General features: G+C 39.0%; 4 protein-coding genes across 4 annotated transcripts; 3 read left to right on the top strand and 1 right to left on the bottom strand.

The window, feature by feature from the left end:
• Window positions 1-1,051: 1,051 nt before the first annotated feature.
• Window positions 1,052-3,680, bottom strand: MONOS_9666 (uncharacterized protein). Its single transcript, XM_067880186.1, has 3 exons — window positions 3,578-3,680; window positions 2,151-3,524; window positions 1,052-1,972 (listed from the first exon to the last, which is right to left on the bottom strand). Exons 2-3 carry the CDS (start codon window positions 3,323-3,325, stop codon window positions 1,771-1,773), a joined length of 1,377 nt encoding a protein of 458 aa, XP_067726325.1. The 5' UTR covers window positions 3,326-3,524; window positions 3,578-3,680; the 3' UTR covers window positions 1,052-1,770.
• Window positions 3,681-3,882: 202 nt separating this feature from the next.
• On the top strand, window positions 3,883-10,013 carry MONOS_9665 (uncharacterized protein; the record flags this gene model as incomplete). Its single annotated transcript, XM_067880185.1, has 1 exon — window positions 3,883-10,013. One exon carries the CDS (start codon window positions 3,883-3,885, stop codon window positions 9,712-9,714), a length of 5,832 nt encoding a protein of 1,943 aa, XP_067726324.1. The 3' UTR covers window positions 9,715-10,013.
• Window positions 10,014-10,514: 501 nt separating this feature from the next.
• On the top strand, window positions 10,515-20,297 carry MONOS_9664 (uncharacterized protein; the record flags this gene model as incomplete). The annotated part of the gene is made up of 1 exon (XM_067880184.1): window positions 10,515-20,297. One exon carries the CDS (start codon window positions 10,515-10,517, stop codon window positions 19,785-19,787), a length of 9,273 nt encoding a protein of 3,090 aa, XP_067726323.1. The 3' UTR covers window positions 19,788-20,297.
• Window positions 20,298-20,535: 238 nt separating this feature from the next.
• MONOS_9663 (uncharacterized protein) lies at window positions 20,536-20,956 on the top strand (the record flags this gene model as incomplete). The annotated part of the gene is made up of 2 exons (XM_067880183.1): window positions 20,536-20,862; window positions 20,906-20,956. 2 exons carry the CDS (start codon window positions 20,536-20,538, stop codon window positions 20,954-20,956), a joined length of 378 nt encoding a protein of 125 aa, XP_067726322.1.
• Between the last annotated feature and the right edge of the window lie 899 nt (window positions 20,957-21,855).

Here is a 21,855-nt window from a genome sequence, read left to right as displayed (position 1 = left end):
CAGAAATAGATTCCATTCAAGTGAAGTTTGGTTAATGTTAACAAAATTTTGAGCCAAATATGAAATTTTTGATTTATTTGATAATTTAACATTTGCGACTTTTCAAAAAGAATTACACATATAAAAGGTTTTTTTATTATTTTTTTATTTTATATTTCAAATAATATTTTAATTTATTTATTTTTTTGAAAAATTTTTGATTTTGATTGAATGATTTTCGACTTTGAATATTTTTTGTGTATAGGCTTTTGAAACAATTGAAATGATTTTCACCTTTCAATGATAAATTGATTCTATTTGACAAAAAATCCATTTAATAATTTTTTTTCTGAATTAAGTTATGGTTTTAAAAAATTATCACACATATATGTTGGTGATTCTTTTTGATTCCATATTTTTCCAATAAAAACTTTCGAATGAAGATTTTGTAACAAACACTTAGAAATCATTCTAATAATTTCATTGAAATCATAAATGAACTTCTCTGTCTTTCAATGAAAACATGCATTTAATAGGCAATAACTCAAAAACATGTTACTCTTTTTATAAAATTCTTTTGCAAACAACTGCGAATTAGAATATTCCACATATTCCGAAAAATGTTATGATTTCAAAAATAATCAAACTTATTTTGCCCTGCGATTTTTCGCAATGAAATATGAATGAAAAAAATATATTCTTTCATTTTAAAACGTGATTTAAACAGATGTTGATCATATTCAATGAAATTGTTCAGGATTTAACTGCTTCTAATAATGCATGAAAAAAAGGAAAAACAATTATCTTGGAAATGGTTAGTGATTAAAGAAAATTTTTTATAAAAACTACGAAAAATGTTTTTTCTTTTCTTTTCTTTTCATTTTTTGATTATGATTTCTCACACTGTTATGCATTGTCCAAATTTTATCAACTTGAGAATTTCTGTTTGACATTGACATTTCAAAATTTGCATTTATTTGAATTGATGCGAGAATATTCTATTTTTTTCTTTAAAGATCTTTGGCAAATAATTAGTTTAAACTAGAAAATGACAAATACAAAATTACAATAATTATAATTTTGACATCCTCAGATAGATAAAGTCATGGTGAAGTTTAAAAGTTAATGAAAAAAAGAAAATAAAAAGTGTTAAGTTGTTTAAAGATAATTTTTAAACAACAACTACTACTACCTAAAAAATAAAAAAAAAATTAAAAAAAAATACTTCTGAATTTGTCTTAAACAATAACATTTATGACTTTGTTATTGTTCCTCAAATACGCAAGCGCAATAATGCTCTGATTTGAAACCATCAGTAAATTGTGAAATTTTCATCCAATGAATAGATCCAAGGCTTCTGATGAATCGAAATACTCTTATCTTTCACAATCAAATTCTGTTTGATCTCGCGACGAAGCGAGTGCGCAACCAGAAATGCATCGCTTCAATATGAAATGTCAGAAAGCTTTCTTTTCATATTCAATTACAGTCTGATTTCCGTCAAACAATTCTTTCACATCATCCTTCCATTTCTTTCATTCAAAAAAATGAAATTCGATGCTCAAAATACTTATTGGCTCAATAAATCTTTGACAAGTCAAGTATTTTCATAAACGCTTTCGCTATGTCCTTTTTTGAGCTGTTCTTTGCTGATGGAAATTGGATTCATATCAATCCTATTCTTTAATCTCTAATGAATTATTTCTTGTTCTTCCTTATGTAATAAATAATTCCTCTTTGCCATACTATAAATTTCTAATTGAATAAGCGAGTGAATGTCCTGAGAATACACTAGAAGTTCCACAAAGCAATTTGAGAATCAAATGATGAGCTTATTAAAAAGGAATTAGTTGATTCATTTTTAGCTTTTGTCGATTTTATTCGTTCTTCTCCTTCAAATGGAGTGTCGCTGAAATGCAGTGAAGATATGTGTGATGAATGGTGCTTCAATAACCCAACTGGGCGGAGAGACTTCGTTTGAAATATCTGAATTCTGTTGAATATGCGAACACAGATTATAAAAATATCAATAATATATTTATAAATAAAAAATAAAATAAAATAAAATTTCATTCACAACTTTTGTATTATTTTAAAAACACATTTTTATAAATATTTATAATTTTCATTCATTTCTTTTCTTTTTCCTTTCAATCAATTTCCTCACAAACTTTCCATTTGTCATTCCAGCAGCCGTCAGAAGCCCATCTCTTCTGATTGCGAGTGAAGTAACATTCGATTCCATTTTCACTCTCGCAGCCAAAGAGAGAGAAAGCGAGGTGAACACAGGCAAAACCAGGTCTCCAGCTGAAGGGCATATTTTGACCAGCACAACGGTGCTGTTTGACAGAGAGACCACAATCCTCAAGTGCTCTGAGTCAACAGCTATGGCCAAGATAGACGATGATGAGAGCGTGCCACGAGGCATTTCAGCTGCAGAGGGGGTTTCTGCAGTGCTCGATGAGTCGCTGCGAAGAGATGCTGATGCAGAAGAAGATGATTCTGAAGAGGAGGAGGAAGAAGAGGAGGAGGAGGAAGAAGAAGAGGAGGAGGAAGAAGAAGAGGAGGAGGAAGAAGAAAGTGATTCAGAAGTTGAATGAAAAGAAAGTTCGCCTTCATCAGGATACTTCTGGTCAAATTGTTGCGAAAGAAGAATTGAGGCCATCCATTTTTTTGCACGTGGAGAGTAAATTCTGACTGTACCATCTTCAAATCCTGCAACAATAAACTGTGTTTGAGGGAAAATCGACAGCAAAGACTTTTCTAATGATGCTGTTTTGACTTTTTTTTTGTCCATTTCCATTGAAGAAGCAATCACTTCGGGCGGAGGCTGAGAAAATGATGACAACTGTAATGATTGAATCGGCTCGAATTCTGAAGTTTGCTTTGTTTGCACTTTCGTTTTCGATAAATCATCTTTTGAATTATGATCTTCGGACTCATCAAGATCATCAACAAATCCTTTGACATTCAACCACTCGCAGCACAAAATCATACCGCAATCATTAATATCATTCATTGAGAAATACGGATGGGCCTTTGGCTGTTCGACTTGATGTATAAGTTTTAAACGATCAATTGTTGCCGTATCGTCATCCAAAAAAACATCTAAACATTTTGATGAAGCAATATTGTCCAACGCTTTTCCTCCGGGATTGTGTGGAGCAAGATAGCACTTCACATTTTGCAGCCATTTTCCTTTGCAAAAAGATAAAGAAGGGCCAACCTCCCATCCTGAAGCAATTTTCAACAAAGGAATAGGTTCAGAAAGAAAATTATCATGCGTCTCAAGTCGTAATGAAGAAGAAGATGTTGCAGATACTTGTTCGCGTGAATTGTACTTCATCAAAAAGAGTTGGCCGTTTCTTAATTGAACTATAATCGAAGATTCATCAATTGAAGAAAGAGACAGAATGGAGGTATTGAAGCGAAGATGCGATTTTTGAAATAATGGATACAAAGCACGATAAAAAGTTATCGGAGAAATTGTCTGAATAATCCTTTTTGTCGTTAGATTAACAACAAAAATTTTTCCAATAGATGTTCTTAAAATAATCGCGTTATTCGAAGTATAAAATATAACTTTTACAATCCATACCCTAATATAGCAATTGATGAGCGTTCTAAAGGTAAGAAAGATGATATTCTCTCTGTTGTTGGTCTTAAAACTGAAAGTAAAAAAGTAGATGATTGACTTCTCATATTTTGTTTTGGGTTAGTTATTAATTTTCTTAATATTTCTCTTCACATACAACATCATAACAATAGAACTTGAAAGAAAAGCCGAAACCCGTATGGCCCATATAAAAAATTTTCGAAAATTTTCATTCGATTTCTTTCATGTATTCATTCAATGTTTTACCTTATACAACCGGAGAAATATTATTATCTCATTTTGAAAAAATGGATTATGCAATTCGCATAAAAATTATGATTTATCTTGGAAAATTTGGCTCAGAAATTGAAAAAAGTTCAAGGAAATGTTTTGACAAATGCACTTTGACCATTGAAGCGACTTGTAAAGATGTTCGAAACATGTTATTACAAATGGAGAATGAAGGTGATTTTTCACAACGACTTTTAAGCTTATATTCGTGTATTGGTAGCAGAGATTTGCTTCACTTTAAACGTTCTTTAAAGGATAACTCTTTCATAGTCAAAAGCTCAGCAGCAACAAATTATGCACAAACATTATGTTTGTTATTTTCGCAATCAACCGATGAAAAAAAGAAAGAATTGTCTCAACAATTTGTTGATATATTTAAAGATTGTTCTATGCACTTTAAATTCAAAATTGCTTCCGAAATTCATCGATTTTCAAAAAAGGAAAGATATTGCCAAAAGAATGACAATGACTTTGAGAAAGCAAACTCATCAACGATTCAAGATTCACTTATCCCACTTCCTAAATATCGCCAATCTTCTTTTGATCCCGAGGAAAATATCCCAGTTAATTCTGTTGCTCTTAATGATTTGGCCTATAAAACATTCAATGAAAAGGAGCAAATATTTTATTTGAAGTTTTTGGCTTATTGCTCTGATCAATTGATTGATGCAATGATTCCGATAATCCTTAGCCATGGCTCAAGTTCGGATATCCGAATGATCGCAAAGAAAAATCCCAAGGCCTTCCTTCATTGTGTTGCGCGTGTTTGCTTGTCGTACCGTTCGCTGCTGGTGAAGAAACAGAAAGAATATTGTGAGGCAGCGATACAAGAGATCATTAGACTGAAGCTGAAAGGAGAAAGAGACAGAGACAAAAATGGTGGAAGCAACATCAGCTTCGACAATGCATATCCGAGTCTTCACGAGGTTGTTTTTGGTATTTATTTCTATTTCGACGACCTGCGTGCTTGGAATGCTGCTCAGCTGGAGCGTATGGGAATGTCCCCTCTGCGAAGGTTAACGAACCAACTTCAGCTTTCCGTCAATGTCATGCTGCCTGAAGTTTTGAAGGACCCCAAAATTTCCGCGTCTGCCGAAGAGCAGCTGTGTGTGAAGCGCATTTTGGCTGTGCTATGTGAGGTGTTGCTGTGGGGCAGTGTGGATATAAGCTGTGTGGGGAGGCATATGCCATCGTTGATGCTTGATGTTGCGGAGGAGCTGATGCAGAAGGAGAAAGAGTACACAAAGAATAGAAGAGCCTTCGTGAAAAGAGCGAAAGAGATGCTGAAAGATGCAAGGAAAAATGCAAAAACAGAAATAAATCTGAAAACTGTGAAAAAAAAGAAAAAATCAGAAAGAGGAAGTTTATTGGCTGAAAAGGATGGAGATGATTTGTTTGGAGAGAAAGATGAGGAAGATGAGATAAGTATCAATCGTCAGGAAAACCATAGAGATGAACACCAATTATTAAACTGCTCTGAAGGTAGGAAATTTGTTCAATCAGAAGATTATCAAGATTTATTTGAGGAATCGTTGTCGTTGTCATCATCATCATCTTCTTCTTCTTCCTCTTCCTCTTCTTCTTCATTCACTTCTTCTCTGATCACTCCCAGTGCTGCCGACGAGATTGGGTCTTCAGATGTTCTGAGGAGGAGAGGTGGCACCGCAGAGGTTCTGTCAGCCGTGTTCCACGAACGGCGGGGGCATTGGGAACGAAACAAAGATGGAACAGCCGAGTTTGGGAAAGCTATGAGAAGGAGGGAGAAGAAAGATCAAAGAAATAGAGCAGACAGCGATGAGGATGACTCGGATTATTCAGATTATTCAGACAATTCAGATTTCTCCGATTGCTCATATTTCTCCGAAGATAGCTCTTATTCAGAAGATGCTGAAGATTGCAATGTCCCTTATTTATATGCTCCGCCAAATAGCAGATTCGATCTCCAGAGAAAAAATGGTTGTCTGAAATTTCCGCCAACATATTCAAGATTCAACTGCTTTGCTCACAAACTGTCTGAAGCTGACTTCGATCGGCTGATGCTTCTCTACAAAAAGACAGGAATAAAATACATAAACCTAGCTGACAAAGAATTTTTGAACAAGATGAAACGGCGGCGTGTTTTGGATATCATTCGAAAATATCCGAGAGAGTTTAAATTTCAATGCAAGGGCGCAAGCAACGTCCCACAATATGTGGAGCGTCACTTGCCCATCAAAGAGCAAAGGAAGTATTTAGCTGCTCTGAACAGAGCTCCTTCTGTTTGGTGCTCCTATCCTCCGCTGAGCAATGATGTCTTCACGTTTTTCATTGCCCGTTCGAAGTGGAGCACGAGCATCCGACTGGTGAGACATTATATGAAGGAGAAAGACCCGCTGAAGAAGAAAGATGTGGAAGAAGCTGTTCTCCAGCTGTTTAGCTGCGCACAGCTGTGGAGTGATCACGTGGGCGATGCGATGAAAATGGCAATGAAAATGCCGGGTCAGTCTTACAACTATCGCACCCGTTTGCTTTCGTCTGTACTGTGGCTACCTGTCAAGGCGATCAGAGCCAGCTCAAAAAAGCAGCAGCAGCTGTTTATTGAGAAGTGCTGCGAATTTGTTGGTATTCTCGCAAATCCTGATGGTGGAATTTTTGAAATAGTTTCAATTCAGCTCATGGCTGGTGCTTTGTTGCTGTGCATGCTTGTGAATGAAGAAAAAGCGTTGAAGGAGATGGAGAAAATTGTGAATTACCCGTTTTTCAGTCTTTGTGAGGAGTTTGTCAGTGTTTTGAAACGAGTTTGCCATCGTTTTTCAGCCGAGGCAGGTGCAAAGCTCATTTCTCTTCTTTTTTCGCATTTGGACGAAGCCAAAATAATTCAAAAGTCGAAAATTGAATGCAAAAATGATTTCGAAGAAGAAAATGAAACGACTTTGGAGGAAGCAAATTATGCGATGAATGAAAGAAGACAAAAAATGCAGCGTTTGCTGGCCACACTCGAATTGCTGTCTCGTTTTGACTGCAGTTTGAACGTGAAGCGTTGGATTGCTCTGGAAAACTGGTTGAATTCAGCCACAAGACTGAAAGAAGCAGATTTTGCTATTGAAGAAATGAACAGAACGAAGAAGTTTGCGATTGGAGATGCAGAGTTGAATGTTTTGAAGAGCAAATGCCAGTTTTTTGATAGCAAGTCTTGCATTGCTTTGTCTAACTCTTCAAAATTTTCTTCTTCTTCTCCTTCTTCTTCTTCAACATCATCATCATCATCATCATCATCATCATCATCATCTTCTTCTTCTTCTTCTTCTTCTTCTTCTTCTTCTTCTTCTTCTTCTTCTTCATCATCATCATCATCATCAACGTTCATTCCAGAGAAGCGTGTTAAGGACATTCTCATACACCATCTAAAAGAAGACAAAAGTTGGGTGCTTTTGAAAGAAACTCCGCATTTCTTGTTAACAGAAAAGCAAAGCCTGCTTGGCGATTTCATTGTGATTGACAAAATTGAGGGAAGATTTGCAAATGATTTTCAGACGAGCTACAGAAATGCTCATTTTCAGGGGATTGACGCTTTATCAGGCTCGACATGTGCTTCTGCTTCTGCTTCTGCTTCTGCTTTTTCTTCGGATTCAGCTTCATCTTCTTCATCTTCTTCTTCCTCCTCGTCTTCTTTTTCCTCTTCCTCTTCTTCTTCGTCATCTTCTTCCGCTTTTCCAGAGAAAGATGCTTTATCGTTTCCTTCTCCTTCAATCTCACAAGTCAATTTCAACAACAAACTGGCTGATTTCATTCTTCCATTCAAATCTCCTCTTGTCGTCGCCTCTTCCTCCCAACAAGAGCGTGTTGCAAAAGAACTCGACAAAATCATCGAGAACGACGAGGACAAAAGTGACGTGTTGATTTCCACAGAGCAGCTGTGCCAAGCCATTAAGCAGCTTTCCCTGCTGCCTGCCATCACACCAGGGCGCCTAGTGACACTTGCGCGGGCAGACGACAGGGAGATTGCATACACCGCGTCGATCATGGCGCTCAACAGACTCGATGTGAATGTCATTCCGGAGGTGATGTTTGATCTTTTGCACGACGCTGACCGCAGTCGAGTGTGTGCAATGATGCTGACGAGGGCGGTGCATTTGATGGGAGAAGACGAAAAGCTGAAGTTTATCCGGTCAATTCCAATGGGTAAAGTGGCAGTGGTGAAGGAGAAAGTGCGGCTGCTGAGTCTTGTGAAGGACGACGATAGAGTGTTTGAGGAGCTGCTTGGTTTGCTATCGACGCGCGAAAAACACTGGCAGGACTTGAAGAAGAAGAGGGAAATAGAGGCAGAGAGGCATGTGAAACTTGTATCGCGCATCAGAGGGCTGCACCGGGATGTGTTTGTGATTGTGCTGTCGTATCTGCAGCAGCGTTTTCTGATGTGCCGGGAGACGTGGGAGGCGATGGAGGATGCCATTCTGAGTGATGAGGAGGAGTGTGTTGCTGCTGCTATTCCAATCGGATTTCTAAACAAACAAAACTTGTGGAAGATAATTCATTCGAGAAAAAGGAAGGGATATAGTTCTTCAAAGGATGTGTGTGAGGAGGTAGTTGGTAAGCTTGATGAAAGCGAAGAGGATAAGAAGGGAGAATATGAAAAGAAAGAAGAAAACGACGATTTATCATTGGACAAAGCAGAAGGAAATCCAGAAATGCGATCTTTGGAAGAACCTATTAATTCTGATAAAAGAATGGCTGAGCTTTTGGCATTCAACAAGGAAAGACAAACACTCGGCAGCTGGTTTTTGCATCTGTTTTTGCTAGCTTTAAGCCACAGCTCGCCAGCCATATTGAAGACAGCTTTCGAACATTATCAGGTGCCCGTCATTCATTTTTTGGGAGTTCCAACTGAAAAGTTGTGTTATCAGTCGCTTATCGATCACTTGAAACACAACGTCCCAATCACATCGCTGGAGGAGTTTACAAGAAGAAATTCTCCTCTTTCTGATTCCTCATCTGCTTTCTTTGCAGGAGACAGAAAGAGAGAAAAGAAATCATTTATGCTTCCTTTGCTGATGGCAGATGCTTCTCCCTCATTGCTGGACACCAGAAACAAGATAATTCGAAGACTTTTTGAGATTTTGAGCGCCAAAGCTACCACAGATACACAGAAGAAAGTGCGGGAGCTGGCAGCTTGTCTCGTGAGTCGTCTGCTTTTGAATGAAGACAAGCAGGTAGTTGTGGAGTTTCTGCAGAGAGAAATGCGAAAGGGAAATGTTATTGCGATCCAGCTGCTTCTGGACAAATTTGCAAACACGATATCCCACTACACGTCTGATGGATTCCCTCCGTTTCGGCTCTCCGATCTGTGCAAAGCGGTTATGGACGAGCTGTTTAAGATCCCCATTTTCTTTGAGGAGGCTGTTCGCCTCTTGTTTGCGCTGACTGAACTGCCTGAGATGCCGTCTGTGTTGGATTCTCTCCTCCGAAGGAAGGAGATGGAGAGTGCGCTGACTGTCAGCAGTGTTGCTGCGCTTTTTGCAGAAAGCTTGGCATTTTCTCAAGACTCGTGCTTGATGAACCGGCTGGCTTGCTTTGAGAAGCGCCATGAGCTGTTTGACAAGAAGTTGCTGAGTTCAAGTGACTGGCGGCTGAGGAGAATCGGGTTTGCAGCACTGAAGAAGAGGAATTCTTACAACACAAAACAACTGAAGAAGTTTGAAAATGACTCAGATAGAGAAATTTCTAGGGATGCTTTACAATCATTGGGATATGTGGAGGAAAGTGAAATGCTTGCAGAGTTGGATAAATGGGGATATATGAAATGGAAAAAGATCGTTTTGGGCTTGTTTCTTGTTTGTTTGTTGATATTGTTATTTGCATTATTTTTGTAGTAAACTAAGAAATTGCAAAATTTTTGTATGTAAATGGTTTTTAATTGCTTTTGTTATTTATCAGAAAGATAATTTGGTGTTCAGTTAATTTTTTTGTGTCATGTCAGCAAATTTGGTTCTGTGTTTTTTGGAATTTATTTTTTTATTCCAAATATAAAGAATTGCCATTTATTCTACAATTGTTCTCTTAGGGAAAAGTTATAATTTTCTCTTAATTGAATTTATCTTTTTTTCCCCAATAAGATTTCATTTCAAAATATTCTTTAAACATTTGTTCTGAATATGTTGTTAAAACGTTCGATATATATTTAAAAAATAATAATACTGAAAAAACAATGTTGAAATTATAACGATGTCATTTTCCGTATTTGCGAATTCAATAAAAATATTCTATCAACATATCCATAAAAAATAGTTGAATCACCAAAATATTGTGTTGTTTTCAAAAAAAAATTAATTCAAAACTCAGGAACTTCAACAACATGTGAGCAAAGCAGTATTTGAATTTATCGACAATTAGATAATAAAATCTTGTAGATTTGGTAACACATACATAAATATACATTTTTGAATGTTTTTTTTTTTATTTTTACTATTTCAAATATCTAACATATAAAGCATAAAAATGATATCATTATACATCATAGAAATCATTATTTCTTTTTCAAAAACTGTTTTATTTCAAATAAATGCCTTTATAAAACACTCAGACCTATTTGAATCAGAATTTTCAACACCCATAATAATAAATAATTTCAAATATTAAATAATCTTGCCGTTTTTGTTGATAAAGAGCGAAGATGTTGTCAGGAGTGGGGATGCTAGTTTTCAGTGTATTTTTTCTTTTTGTGAATCTTGTTTCCATTACCAAAGACTCGAGTTGGATTGGAGAAAAAATAGAAAAAGAAGAAGATATTGAAATGAATGGTTATTTGCTTCAGATTTGCAAAAATCCTTCAAATACTGCATTTATTAAATGCAACGAAGATGTTATAAGATTGAATGAAAAAATGAAGTTGAGTGAAATTGGTAAAAGAGTTTTTCAGAAAGACGAAAAAAACAACAAAAAAGAATTAGGAAAAGAAATTGGATTTTTGAAGAATGTGAATATTTGCAAATCCAGTGAAATTGAGGGTTGCTTGGAATGCTTCAATTCATCAATCATGGAAATGAAACTGTTGATGAGAGAAAAAGGATCAAAAAGAATACTCATTGCAAAAAGAGGAAGCATTCTTTCAATGAGAAAGTGCATTCTTTTTGTGGGGCAACATTTATCTCCTTTTGAGTTGGAAGGGAGTTTTGGATCATTTGTTAACGTTTCTGTTCAGCCAAATGTTGAAGGATTGCGTATATTTCCTCCTCTTTTCACTTCTGAACAATTTGACAATTACATTTCGAAAACTTCCATTATTTCGGTGAGTGAATCTCATTTTTCATCTTTTTGTGTCTCATCAGCCCCATTCCTGTCATCACCTTCCATTCCTCTTCTTTCACTCTCACAACTGACATTTTTCAATATTTCAACAGCAAATGATGCATGCTCGCCTTTAACCACTGCATCAACCCAAACCACATGTTTTTTGAGCAGTTGCTTATTCTCATCAGTATGCGATGCGTATGATGGCGGGATTGTCCCTTCTCTCAATAATCCCTTGGCCTCTTTGACCGCCTCAAACACCTCGTTTATTGGATGTTGTCGGACAAGAAACGTTGTATGTGAAGGAACTGCAGACAGAAAGTTGACTCCGGGGAGACAGAATGAAACAGAAAATGGGACAAACACTTTAATTTGGTGTGAATGGAATGGATCGAAGACAACAGAAACAAGCGATTCATTCACCGATGGGATATCAAGTGGAGGAGCAATCAGTATGTGCAGCCAATCATGGGCCTCTGTTTTTGTTTTTAATTGTTCATTTAATGACTGCATGGCATATTATGATGGAGGTGCAATAATGTGTGCATATATTAAATCTGTTGAGATTGTTGATAGCACATTCAACTGTTGCTATACTCAAAGAAATGCTGGAGGAGGAATATGTATTTATACAATTTCATCTTGTTCTCGGATCAGCAGATGCGAATTTCACGGTTGTAAAGCATATTGGGCTGGAGGAGGCCTTACAGTCAACACTTTTCAGGTTTCTGGAATAGGATGCATTCCAACAGATAAAGGAGGAGGGGAGAGTGCGTGCGTGTCTGACTGTTATTTCACTATATGCTCAGTTGAAAGCACAACTGGTGGAGGCATTCGTTGTTGTAATGTTCCGACTGGATTCAGCATGAGGAGCATTCAGTTTGTGTCATGCAACGCCGTGTCAAGTGGCGGAGGATTGCAATTGGAGCCGAACATTCAAACATTGCAAAATGATATCATTTATTGTGTTTCTCTTTTCTTTCACGACTGCAAGTGCAAAACAACGTCCACTCCATATGGGCATGATGTTCTTTATTTGGACCATTATAATTCCCATTTGAACTCCAATCCATTTTATGAATGCTACACAACGAATACAGACATTCAGAGAGTGTGCTATGCATACAATTATGCAGATACAAGTGATTGGATGTTTGATCAAACATCAAAAAAAGATTGGCTGAAGGATAAGACGATTTATGTTTCTGTGAATGGGAGTGATGCAACTGAATTGTGTGGGGCAAATGAAACATGTCCATGTCTGACAGTGAAGAAGGGATTTGAGATGTGTGAAGTGCAAATAAGCTTGACAATCACGGTGATGGACGGGAATCACATAAGCGAGACAACAACGATTGATATTGGATCAAAGAAGATTTCAGTCATTGGGATAGGCATAGAGAAGAGTTCGATTGGAACAGGGGCACTTTCATCATCATCAGGAGCGCTATTCAGTGTGTCAACAGGTCATCTTGAAATGAGTCATTTGAGGGTTGATTTCAACTCAATTGCAGAAACTTCGCCGAGTGTTGTTGTTGTGTATGACAGGAGTGGGTCACTCTCATTGGAGGATGTTGTGATCACAACGAGTAATATTGGAGGCTATGTGTTGTCGTCGTCAGTGTTTGTGGTTCCGCTGTCGCAGCTGTCGATGGTTGATGTGGAGATCAAAGATATGAATGTCTCAAAACCATTGTTCTCTGAACCTGTTTTATCATCATTTTCATCCTCCTCATCTGCCCTGTTTTTGACAGCCACTACATCTGGAGAGAGCATGTTGAAGAATGTGTCTGTGATGAATGTGAAGTTGACTGAAGGAGATGGGGTGGTTGTGGCAAAGAATGTGAAGGAAGGGGAGGCATTTGTTGTTCAGAATGTGACAATCGAGGATTGTGTGTGTGTGAGTGGCAGTGGTGGAGGAATCAAGGTTGAATTGGAAACAGATACGAGCAAGCTTCAGGTTGAATCATCAACAACAATGAACAGATGCACAAGTGGCAAATATGGAGGAGGGATGATGCTGCATCTGGCTGACAACTCGATTGACTTCTCGATTGTGTCAGTTGACTTTTCAGGGTGTTCTGCCTCGTTGGGAGGGAATTATGTGTTTGTGAATGGGAGCGATTCAGCGAGCTGGGGAATAAGCTCCTCAACGCTGAATGTCCAACATGACAATTCAAAATACAATGAGCTTGAGGGATATGATCGGAGTGACACAACAATGGGGCTGTTTCCACTGAATGTGTTTTTGGATTCATATCCCAGTGCAGCACATGTGGGGAAGGGGAAGGATGGGCTGGGTGGATACGACTCGTGGTTCTGTGGGTTTGACTATTATCCGTGTGCCACCATCACCCATGCAGCGCAGGTGAGATATCCCGACACAAACAAGAAGATCGAATTGGATTCAGGATTTGAGCTTTGTGAGGCAGTTGGAATGACAGATGGCTGTGAATGGGAGATTTCATGTGCCACAAAAGGGATGGAAGTGGGGGTGAAAGCACCAGAGAATTTTGAGTCACCTTGTCTGATTGAGGTTCAGAGCAAAAGTTCAATGAGAAACATCACGTTTTGCATTCCATCTGCTCTTTCTGGTGCATCATCATCATCTCTGATTTTATCCAACTCCACACTCCTCACACTCACTGACTGTTCTGTTGTCTGTCCCTCTGAGAATTCCATTGGATATTGTTTTGTGAATGTGGTTGGGGGAAAAGTGAAAGTGGAGGGATTGGTGATCACAGAGACCTTGAGATTTGGAGAACATTCAGTGATTGAGTTTGGTGAAGGGGTGGAATCAGTTGTGTTTTGTGGGTGTGAGGTGAACAACATTGAGAAGAGCAGTGGAGATGGGGGATGGGTGAGTGGAGTGGTTGGGGCAGAGAGAGATGAGGGGAAGAATGGGATGATTGTGATTGAATCGTGTGTTGTGAAGGGGTGCAGGTGTGCATGTGGAAGAGGAGGAGGGATGAGTGTTGTTGTGAAGGGGGAAGGGAGTGTTGTTGTGAATGGGAGTTGTGTGATTGATGGGTGTGAGGCGAAGGGTTCAGGGGAGAGTTCAGATGGGAGAAGAAAAGGGAGAGGGGGAGGGATGATGATTGTGATGGAGAGCAGGGATGGTTCAATGAAAATGGAATCGGGAAGAGAGGGATTGTTTGTGTTTGGAGAGAATAACAAAGCAGAACATGGGAAGGATGTGTTTGTTGAATGTGGTGGAGGAGTGTTGTTGGAGTCGAAAGTGAATGGGAGTTCATTTTCATTTTTTGATTCAAGTGCTATTCCAACAGATGTTGTGAAGTTGTGTGGGAGTGAGGATGGGAGAGAAGGGGAAGTGATTCCGCTGTTTGTGTATTTGTGTTCAATTGGAACAAAGTTGAGAGTTGATGGGAGAGGAGAGAGGGCACTGGATCAGAGCCATTGTGGGTTTGAGGAGTTTGGGTGTTTGACGATTGACTATTGTGTTGAGAAGAGAGCGAGCAGCAATGTGAATGAAATTGAAGTTGTATCAGAATCATGGATAAAGAATGAGATGAAAGTTGCATCATTTGAGGTTCATGTTTCAGGGAAAGAAGAAGGGATGAGGGTGGTTGTGAGGGATGAAGGATCGATAACCCAGAACAACCTTATTGAGTGTTCAAAATCATTTGAGATGAGATATTTGTCATTTGTGCTGAATGAAGAGATGAATGGGAAGAGAAGTGGATTTATCCACTCCTCCTCATCATCATCAACCATCACAATGACCAGCTGTTCAGTCACATTTGGAAATGATGAAATGATTGGATACAGTGTGATTTGTATTGAGGGAGGAGGGTTGGTTGTTCATGGATTTGTGATGGAAGGGGGAGCGAGAATGAGTGGGAAATCACCAATTGTTGTTTCGAATGGAGCTCAATTGGAGATGAATGACAGCCGAATGAGTGGAGTGGAAGTTGTTGGTGGAAGTGGAGGAGGAGGAGGATGTTTGAATGTGGAGATGGGTGTGAATGGGATTGTGAATATTGAAGGATGCAATTTGTCATCAGTGTGTTCAGGGGGGAGTGGGATGAAAGGGGGAGGGATGAAGATATCAGTGGGAAAGGGAGGGAGGTTGGAAATGAAAAAGGTGAATTTGTCTGGGTGCGAAGTGCCAAGAGAGGATGTTGAGGATGGAGGGAGAGGAATGGGAGGAGGGATGTTTGTGAAGTTGGCAGATGAGATGGGAACATTTGTGATGGAAGGGATGGGATTTGAGGGGTGTGATGGGTGGAAAGGGAAGAATGTGTTTGTGTCAGGATGGGATCTGAGAGAGATTGTGAATGAGGAGCATCTGAAATGGGAGATAAAGGAAGAGGAGTTGGGATCATTGGATGAGCTGTGTGGGTGGGAGAGGAAGACAACAGGAGAGGAGGTGTATGTGATTCCACTGGTTGTGTATTTGTGGAGGAACTGGAGTGGGGATGGGTTTGTTTCTCTTGAGAAAGGAGGAGACTTCAGTGGGTGTGGGTATTCCGAAGCACCATGCTCATCGATTGACCACTTGATATCACTTCGATATCCAACACTTGGAGAAGGTGAAACACATATTGCCATTGTGGGGTCAGGGTTGCTGAGCCATTCCATATCATTTTCATCATCGATTTCAGAGTCACCAAAAGTGGTGATTGAAGGGACAAAGAAAGGGACAGGAGTGACGATCAGTGATGAAGATGAGAATGATTTGTCTGATGATGGTTCAATGATATCCTCGAATGTGAGTCTGTCATTTGTGAATGTGTCATTCACTAAGCCAGACATCACCACCCATCATGAAGTGTTGATTGAGTCCTCTGGAACAAACACATTATTGTCAGTTTCAGATTGTTCATTTGGCCCAGGGAGAGGGGTGGCAGAGAGTTTTGGATACTGCTTGATGAGAGTGAATGGGGGGAGTGTATTGATTGAGAGGTGTTCGTTGAGTTTGATTTCAGAGTTGAAAGGGTTCATCACGTTCAGCCCAAGTGCACATGAGATGACACTTCAGAATGTGAACATCTCATTTGCTGGATTGACAGAAAGAAGTCTGGTTTCGATGATGGAAGAGGATAACCAGTTGAATGGAGAAAAGAATGTTTTTTCCAATGGGAACAAACCAGTTCTGAGGGTTGTTGGGTGTTCATTTGCGAACATCACGAATGAAGGGATTGGAGCGAGTGTTGTTGATGTGGGATCATTTGAGGATGGAGTGGAGTGTGTGATGGATGAGTGTTCGATGTCGAGTTGCAAGAGTGGTTTGAGTGATGAAGGAGGGGGGATGAGAGTGGTGCTGAAGAGTGGGGAATCAGTGATGAAAGTGAATGGGAGCACGTTTTCGATATGCAAGTGCTCGAGTGAGACGGGGTGTGGAGGAGGGCTGTTTATTGATGGGTCTGACCCACATGCGAATTATGGAAATGAAAGTCAGATTCCGCCTCTGAATTTCAAGATTGTGAACATTCTGTTTGTGATGAATGAGGCACATGTGGGGAAAGACGTGTTTGTCAGATGCCACTCGATTGCTCACCAGATCAACGAAACACTGTTTGCACTGAACTACAACCAGGAGTCACTGAACTCGAACAACTCGATCTGTGGGAGGGATGCTTCGAGCGAGGGAGATGTTGATCTGATTCCGCTGATCACATTCTATTATTCGGCACAGGTGTTTGTGAGTGGGAGAGGGAGTGATGGGAGGGGGTGTGGAGCACAGAGCAATCCGTGTGTGAGCATCGACTGTGGGGTTGAGCACATCGAGGAAGGGGTGATGAATGGGATTCTGATTGATGGGGAAGGGTTTGTGAGGAAGGAGTGTGTGATTGGAGATCTGGTTGTGAATTCATTGAAAAAGACACAGGGGATTGTTCGGTTGAACTCCAAGATTGAGAAATCAGGTGAGAAGGATTGTGTGATGGAGTTTGTGAATGAATGTTCAGTGGAGAGGTGCTCATTCCAGTTTGAAGATGGATTTGAGTCAACTCACACTTATTTTATGAAAGTGAAGAATGGGTCAATGGAGATCCAAAAATGCGAGTTCTTCTCTTTTTCAACAACAGTTGAGGATATGAAGTTGAACAGTTCGATTGTGAGTGTGGAGAGTGGAGAGCTGAAGATATTTGATTCAACATTCAGAGATATTCATTCAACAATATCAGTTCTTTCATTTTGTGAAGAATCGGATGTGACAATTGTTGAAACAAGAATGTCGAATATCGAATGTGAGGGGGGTGTTGTGAGTGTTGGAGGGAAAGCGAAAGTGGAGATGAAAGAGATGGGAGTTGAGAATGTGACTCTGTTGTTGGAGGGGTGTGTGATTGGGATGGAAGATGCTGAGCAAGATGTGAGTGTGCTGAACAGCTCATTTGGAAGATGTGTGAATTCGGTTGATAAGGGAAGGATGATGCAGATCAGGAGTTCCAAGAATGTGAGTGTTGTGAATTGTGTGTTTGATGGAGAAAGAGAAGATGAAATAGTCAATGAAGAAAACAATAGGAAAAAGAAAGAGGGATTATGCAAATGGAATGGGTCATTGGTTGATATTGAGAAGAGCAAAGTTGAGATGAGGGAAACAACGATTTTGAAGAGCAAGGGAGGAGGGCTGTGGGTGAGTGGAGGGAGTGTGAAGATTGAAAATGGAAAGTTTGAGAACAACAACCCATCGATTGAAGGATATCCATCAGCCAGAAGGAATGTGATTTGTGAAGGGGATGGGGAGTTGAATGTTGTGAGTGTGAAAGGGGGAGATGGAATGTTGCCAAACACACCATTGTGGATATTGGATGAGGGATGCAGATTGGGAGGGATAGCAACTGAAAGAGGATCATCATTTTTCATCCCCATTCTGGAAGAGGTGAAGAATATTTCTCAGCCAAATGGGGATGTGGAGTTGATGATTCATGGGAAGCTGCTTCTACCATGCGATTTGTCAGTGAAGATGAGCATGAAAAATGGGGATGAAGAGGAGATTGTGAGAAAGGAAATTGAAGAAGAAGGGTTTGTGTCAGAGAATGAGATTCACACGTTTGTTTCATGTTCAGAACTGGAGAAAGTGAGAGAAGAGACAGAAGTGAGTGTGTGGATTGTGTTTGGGAAAGGAGATTCGCCTTCATCAACAGATTTGGTTATTGTGAAGAACAGGAGTGAAAATATTGGGAAAGGAGATGAAAGGATTGTTGAAGGAAAGAAAGAAGGGAAATCGATCTGGCCAATCATTGTTGTTATATTGGCTGTGATGTTTCTAATTGTCCTTGTTGTTTCGATTGCATTGGCGGTCAGATGGAGAAAGCAAAAGAGAAGAACAAAGGAATTGGAGGAGATTGTGAATGACACAGTGAGGAAGGATCCGAAGGCATTTGAGATGGTGACGATGGAGATGTCACCAGAGGAGCAGTGGAGGAGAGCTGAGAGGGAGGCAGAGAAGAAGAACGAAGAAAAGATAAAGAAGAGAGTGTATGAGAAAAGCTTGGGGCATTCGGAGTCATCTGAGCATCTTCTCTCTGAAAGTGGCTCAACTGAATATATTTTAGGAAGGGATTCAGACAAGATCCCTGAGTGGATGCTGGAGAAAGTGGATGAGAAAGAAGAGGAAGAAGAAGAGATAAGGAAGAGAACACCTTCACCATCCATTTCATCCACTTCCACCATTTCAACAACAGATTCAGATTCAACATTTGTTCGAAGGGAAGATTTGTGCCCAACAACCTCATCGATGTCAAATCTCGTGAATGCAATGGCCTGCTCTTCTCCTCATGAGAAGCTCATTGTGGATCTGAGGGATTCACTATTCATGTTGTTGCATGGAAGGAATGAGAAAAAGGAGATGGCTATTGGAACTCTCGAAGAGAGGGAGCAGACAGCTGCACAGATCTTGTTCTGGGTGGCGAATGGGGCACTCCACTCTTTTGATGAGATGGAAAATGGATTATCTTCTCTTTCCACTCTGAGCCCTCACATTGTGTTGTTTTCAGAGCATATGGTGATCTGCATTGTGATGCACTCCGACTTCTCATCTGATGATAGTTCAGATTCATCCTCAATCTCGTTATCGACCGTTGTGACATCTGCCAGTGACAATGACGATGATGATGATGACTCCCTTCCTTCATCAGCGTTTGAGGATGATGAATACAACAGAAAAGAGTGTCTGAGGTGGATGGCACCAGAGCTGCTGGTCAACAAGAAGATGGGAGCAACGAAGAAGTCAGTTGTGTTTTCGATTGGGATGATGCTGTGGGAGTGTCTGACACTGGATATCCCGTTTGGAGAGTATCCAGCAGAGGTGGCGGGAGATAAGATCTTGAATGGAGAGAGGCCAGACATGACAGCTCTTGTTGAAGAAAGTGGGTTTGGAGAGCTTGTGGAGAGCTGCTGGCAATCGCAACGCTCGATTCGCATTTCTTTGGATGATCTGAAAAGAGAACTGTTTCAGCACTTTCCAGCTGGAACGATGATTCTGACGATGTCAGATGCGATTGAGGATGAGGATGGAACAGAAGAGGAAAAGAGCAAAACAGAAGATGAAACACGGTTAATATCTGGATCACAAGAGAAACTTTCAGGAAATTCACCGAAAAGAGAGAAAAAAACAAGAAAGCGAATCGATGAGAAGAAAACAAGAAATGAAATGGAAAAAGAAATGGTGAAGGGGATAATAATCGTGTGAAAAGGGTTTGGTTGAGAAGATATTTCTGGGTGCGAAAGAAACATTTTCACCGTTTTCAAAGAAAAGATGGCAAATGTTTTGGAGTTCTTGTGCAACATGTGATTGTTTCATTTTTGGGGTAATGAGACACATTTGAAAGAGAAGAGATGATGATGATATTGAGATATTTGGGAAAACATTTCTCTTATGGAATATTTAGATTTATCTTCATTTATTTGAATTCAGTTTTTTGATTTAATATTCATTTCGAAATCCATTTGTGTGTTTGTATTTGTATTCAAAAGGATTAAAAAAAAATCTTTTTTTCAAAAATTTTTTCTTTAAAAGTTAATCTGTTTGTTTTGTTTTTATACATGTATTCAGAAAGTTCATATTTGAACAAAAAATATTTGTTCACGTTTATATGTAGGTTAGTGTTTTTATTGGAACCTTTTTTTTTATTGGCACCTTTTTTCTATTTCTTTGTGAAAGATATAATTTTCTATAAGAAACAAAGATCATTTGTACAAACAATTGTTTTTATCATCAGCGGATGAACAGACGTGCTTATTTTATTTCGGGGCAACAGTTAAATATGTTAGTGAAATTATCGTATGAAAAAAACATGACAAATTCTTTTTAAAAACAAATTGAATAAACAAAATTTTATTAAAACAAAAACTTCCTATATCAAAACTTGAAATGTCTTTTGGCTGCTTAAAATGGACTTTTTTTTTGATCATTACCCAAAAAATTGATTGGTTTTTTTATGATCAAAAAAAAAGCTGAAGAAGGAAAAAGAAAAATGCAAGCAGAAATGGCGTCGATTGACTATCGCATTTATGAAAATAGACTCGAGAGAATGGCGCGAATTTTAATTGACGGAAAAGCCAGGCTTGTGGATGCAACCAACTTCGGTGAATTTTCAAAAAAAACTCTCATCCATACAGTGAAGGCTGTTAAAAGTGATAGGGATATTGCCAAAGTAGGAAGACCGTCATTGCTGCGCAAGGAAAAAAAGGATATTGTTACAGACGTAATTAAAATTGAAACAAAGTGTGGAACAAACCTGACAGTGAAGAAAACAAAAGAATTGGTTTGCGAAATATTTTTTTATCTATTTATTTGTTTCTATTTAGATTGAAAATGTGATAGAAGATGAAGATTCAGAGATAATTGAAGATGCTTAACCAAAAAAAGAAATTTCAAAATTTGAGACTTTTTGCTTTTAGTGTAATCAACACGAATTGAAATTGCAAAAGCCAAAAATTTTGGATTCAAAACGTCTTGCAGCATCTTGTCAAGACGTTTTGAAACCTTGGTACGAAATGCTTGATGATTTACATTCAAAGTTCAAATATTGAAGGGAGCTAATCTTTAATGTGGATGAAACATCACTGAGATTATCAGATAATTGCCAAAAACTTGTTGCGACATCCTCAGAATCTCCTTCAGCCTATTGTCTGCACCTTCGAGAGTTCGAAATGCGACGCTTGTGGCTGCTGTTGCCTCAGATGGATTTTCTTTGCCCTCAATTGTTCTTTGGCCAAGTTCAAATGTTCCGGAAGAGTTGACTCCTTTACTATCTCCTTCGCTTGATGTGTGGTGCAATACGAACGGTTGGATGAACTTTTCTTTATTCGAACGATACTCTTTGCGTGTTCTTCTTCCAGAAATATTAGAAAGAAAGAAAAGGATGAAATTGACTGAAGAGAGATGTTTACTTTTCGTTGATTCGCACAGCTCTCGTGCAAACCCTATTATTTGGAGAAAACTTATGGAATCGAATGTGGATGTCATCACATTTGTTCCTCACACAACACATATTTCACAACCTCTCGATAGAGGTGTTTTTGCAGTTCTGATATCTGTTTTAAATTCATCAATAGAAATACCTCAATCTTCAACAACTTCTTCCAACAGAAAGGCTTTGGCAGACATTCTTCCTCAAGCTCTTCACTCTGCATTCGCACCATCAGTAATTAAGAATGCATTTGATGCAAGTGGTGTTTTGTTTAAATCGTCAGGACCAGTTTTACGTAAATTGCCCAAACACTCATCATTTCCTTTGCCCACTTATTCAAATCGT

Source organism: Monocercomonoides exilis (assembly GCF_001643675.1).
Source record: "Monocercomonoides exilis strain PA203 chromosome Unknown scaffold26-1319188, whole genome shotgun sequence".
NCBI classification, from domain to species: Eukaryota; Preaxostyla; order Oxymonadida; family Polymastigidae; genus Monocercomonoides; species Monocercomonoides exilis.
This window is presented reverse-complemented; position numbering and strand designations above follow the sequence as displayed.

Excerpts from the sequence above, each read along its gene's own strand:
- MONOS_9666 (XM_067880186.1), bottom strand. The coding sequence starts at position 3,325 with ATGAAGTACAATTCACGCGAACAAGTATCTGCAACATCTTCTTCTTCA. Across the intron at positions 1,973-2,150 it reads GCTGGAATGACAAATGGAAA|AATTCAGATATTTCAAACGA; the intron begins GTTTGTGAGGAA and ends CATATTCAACAG.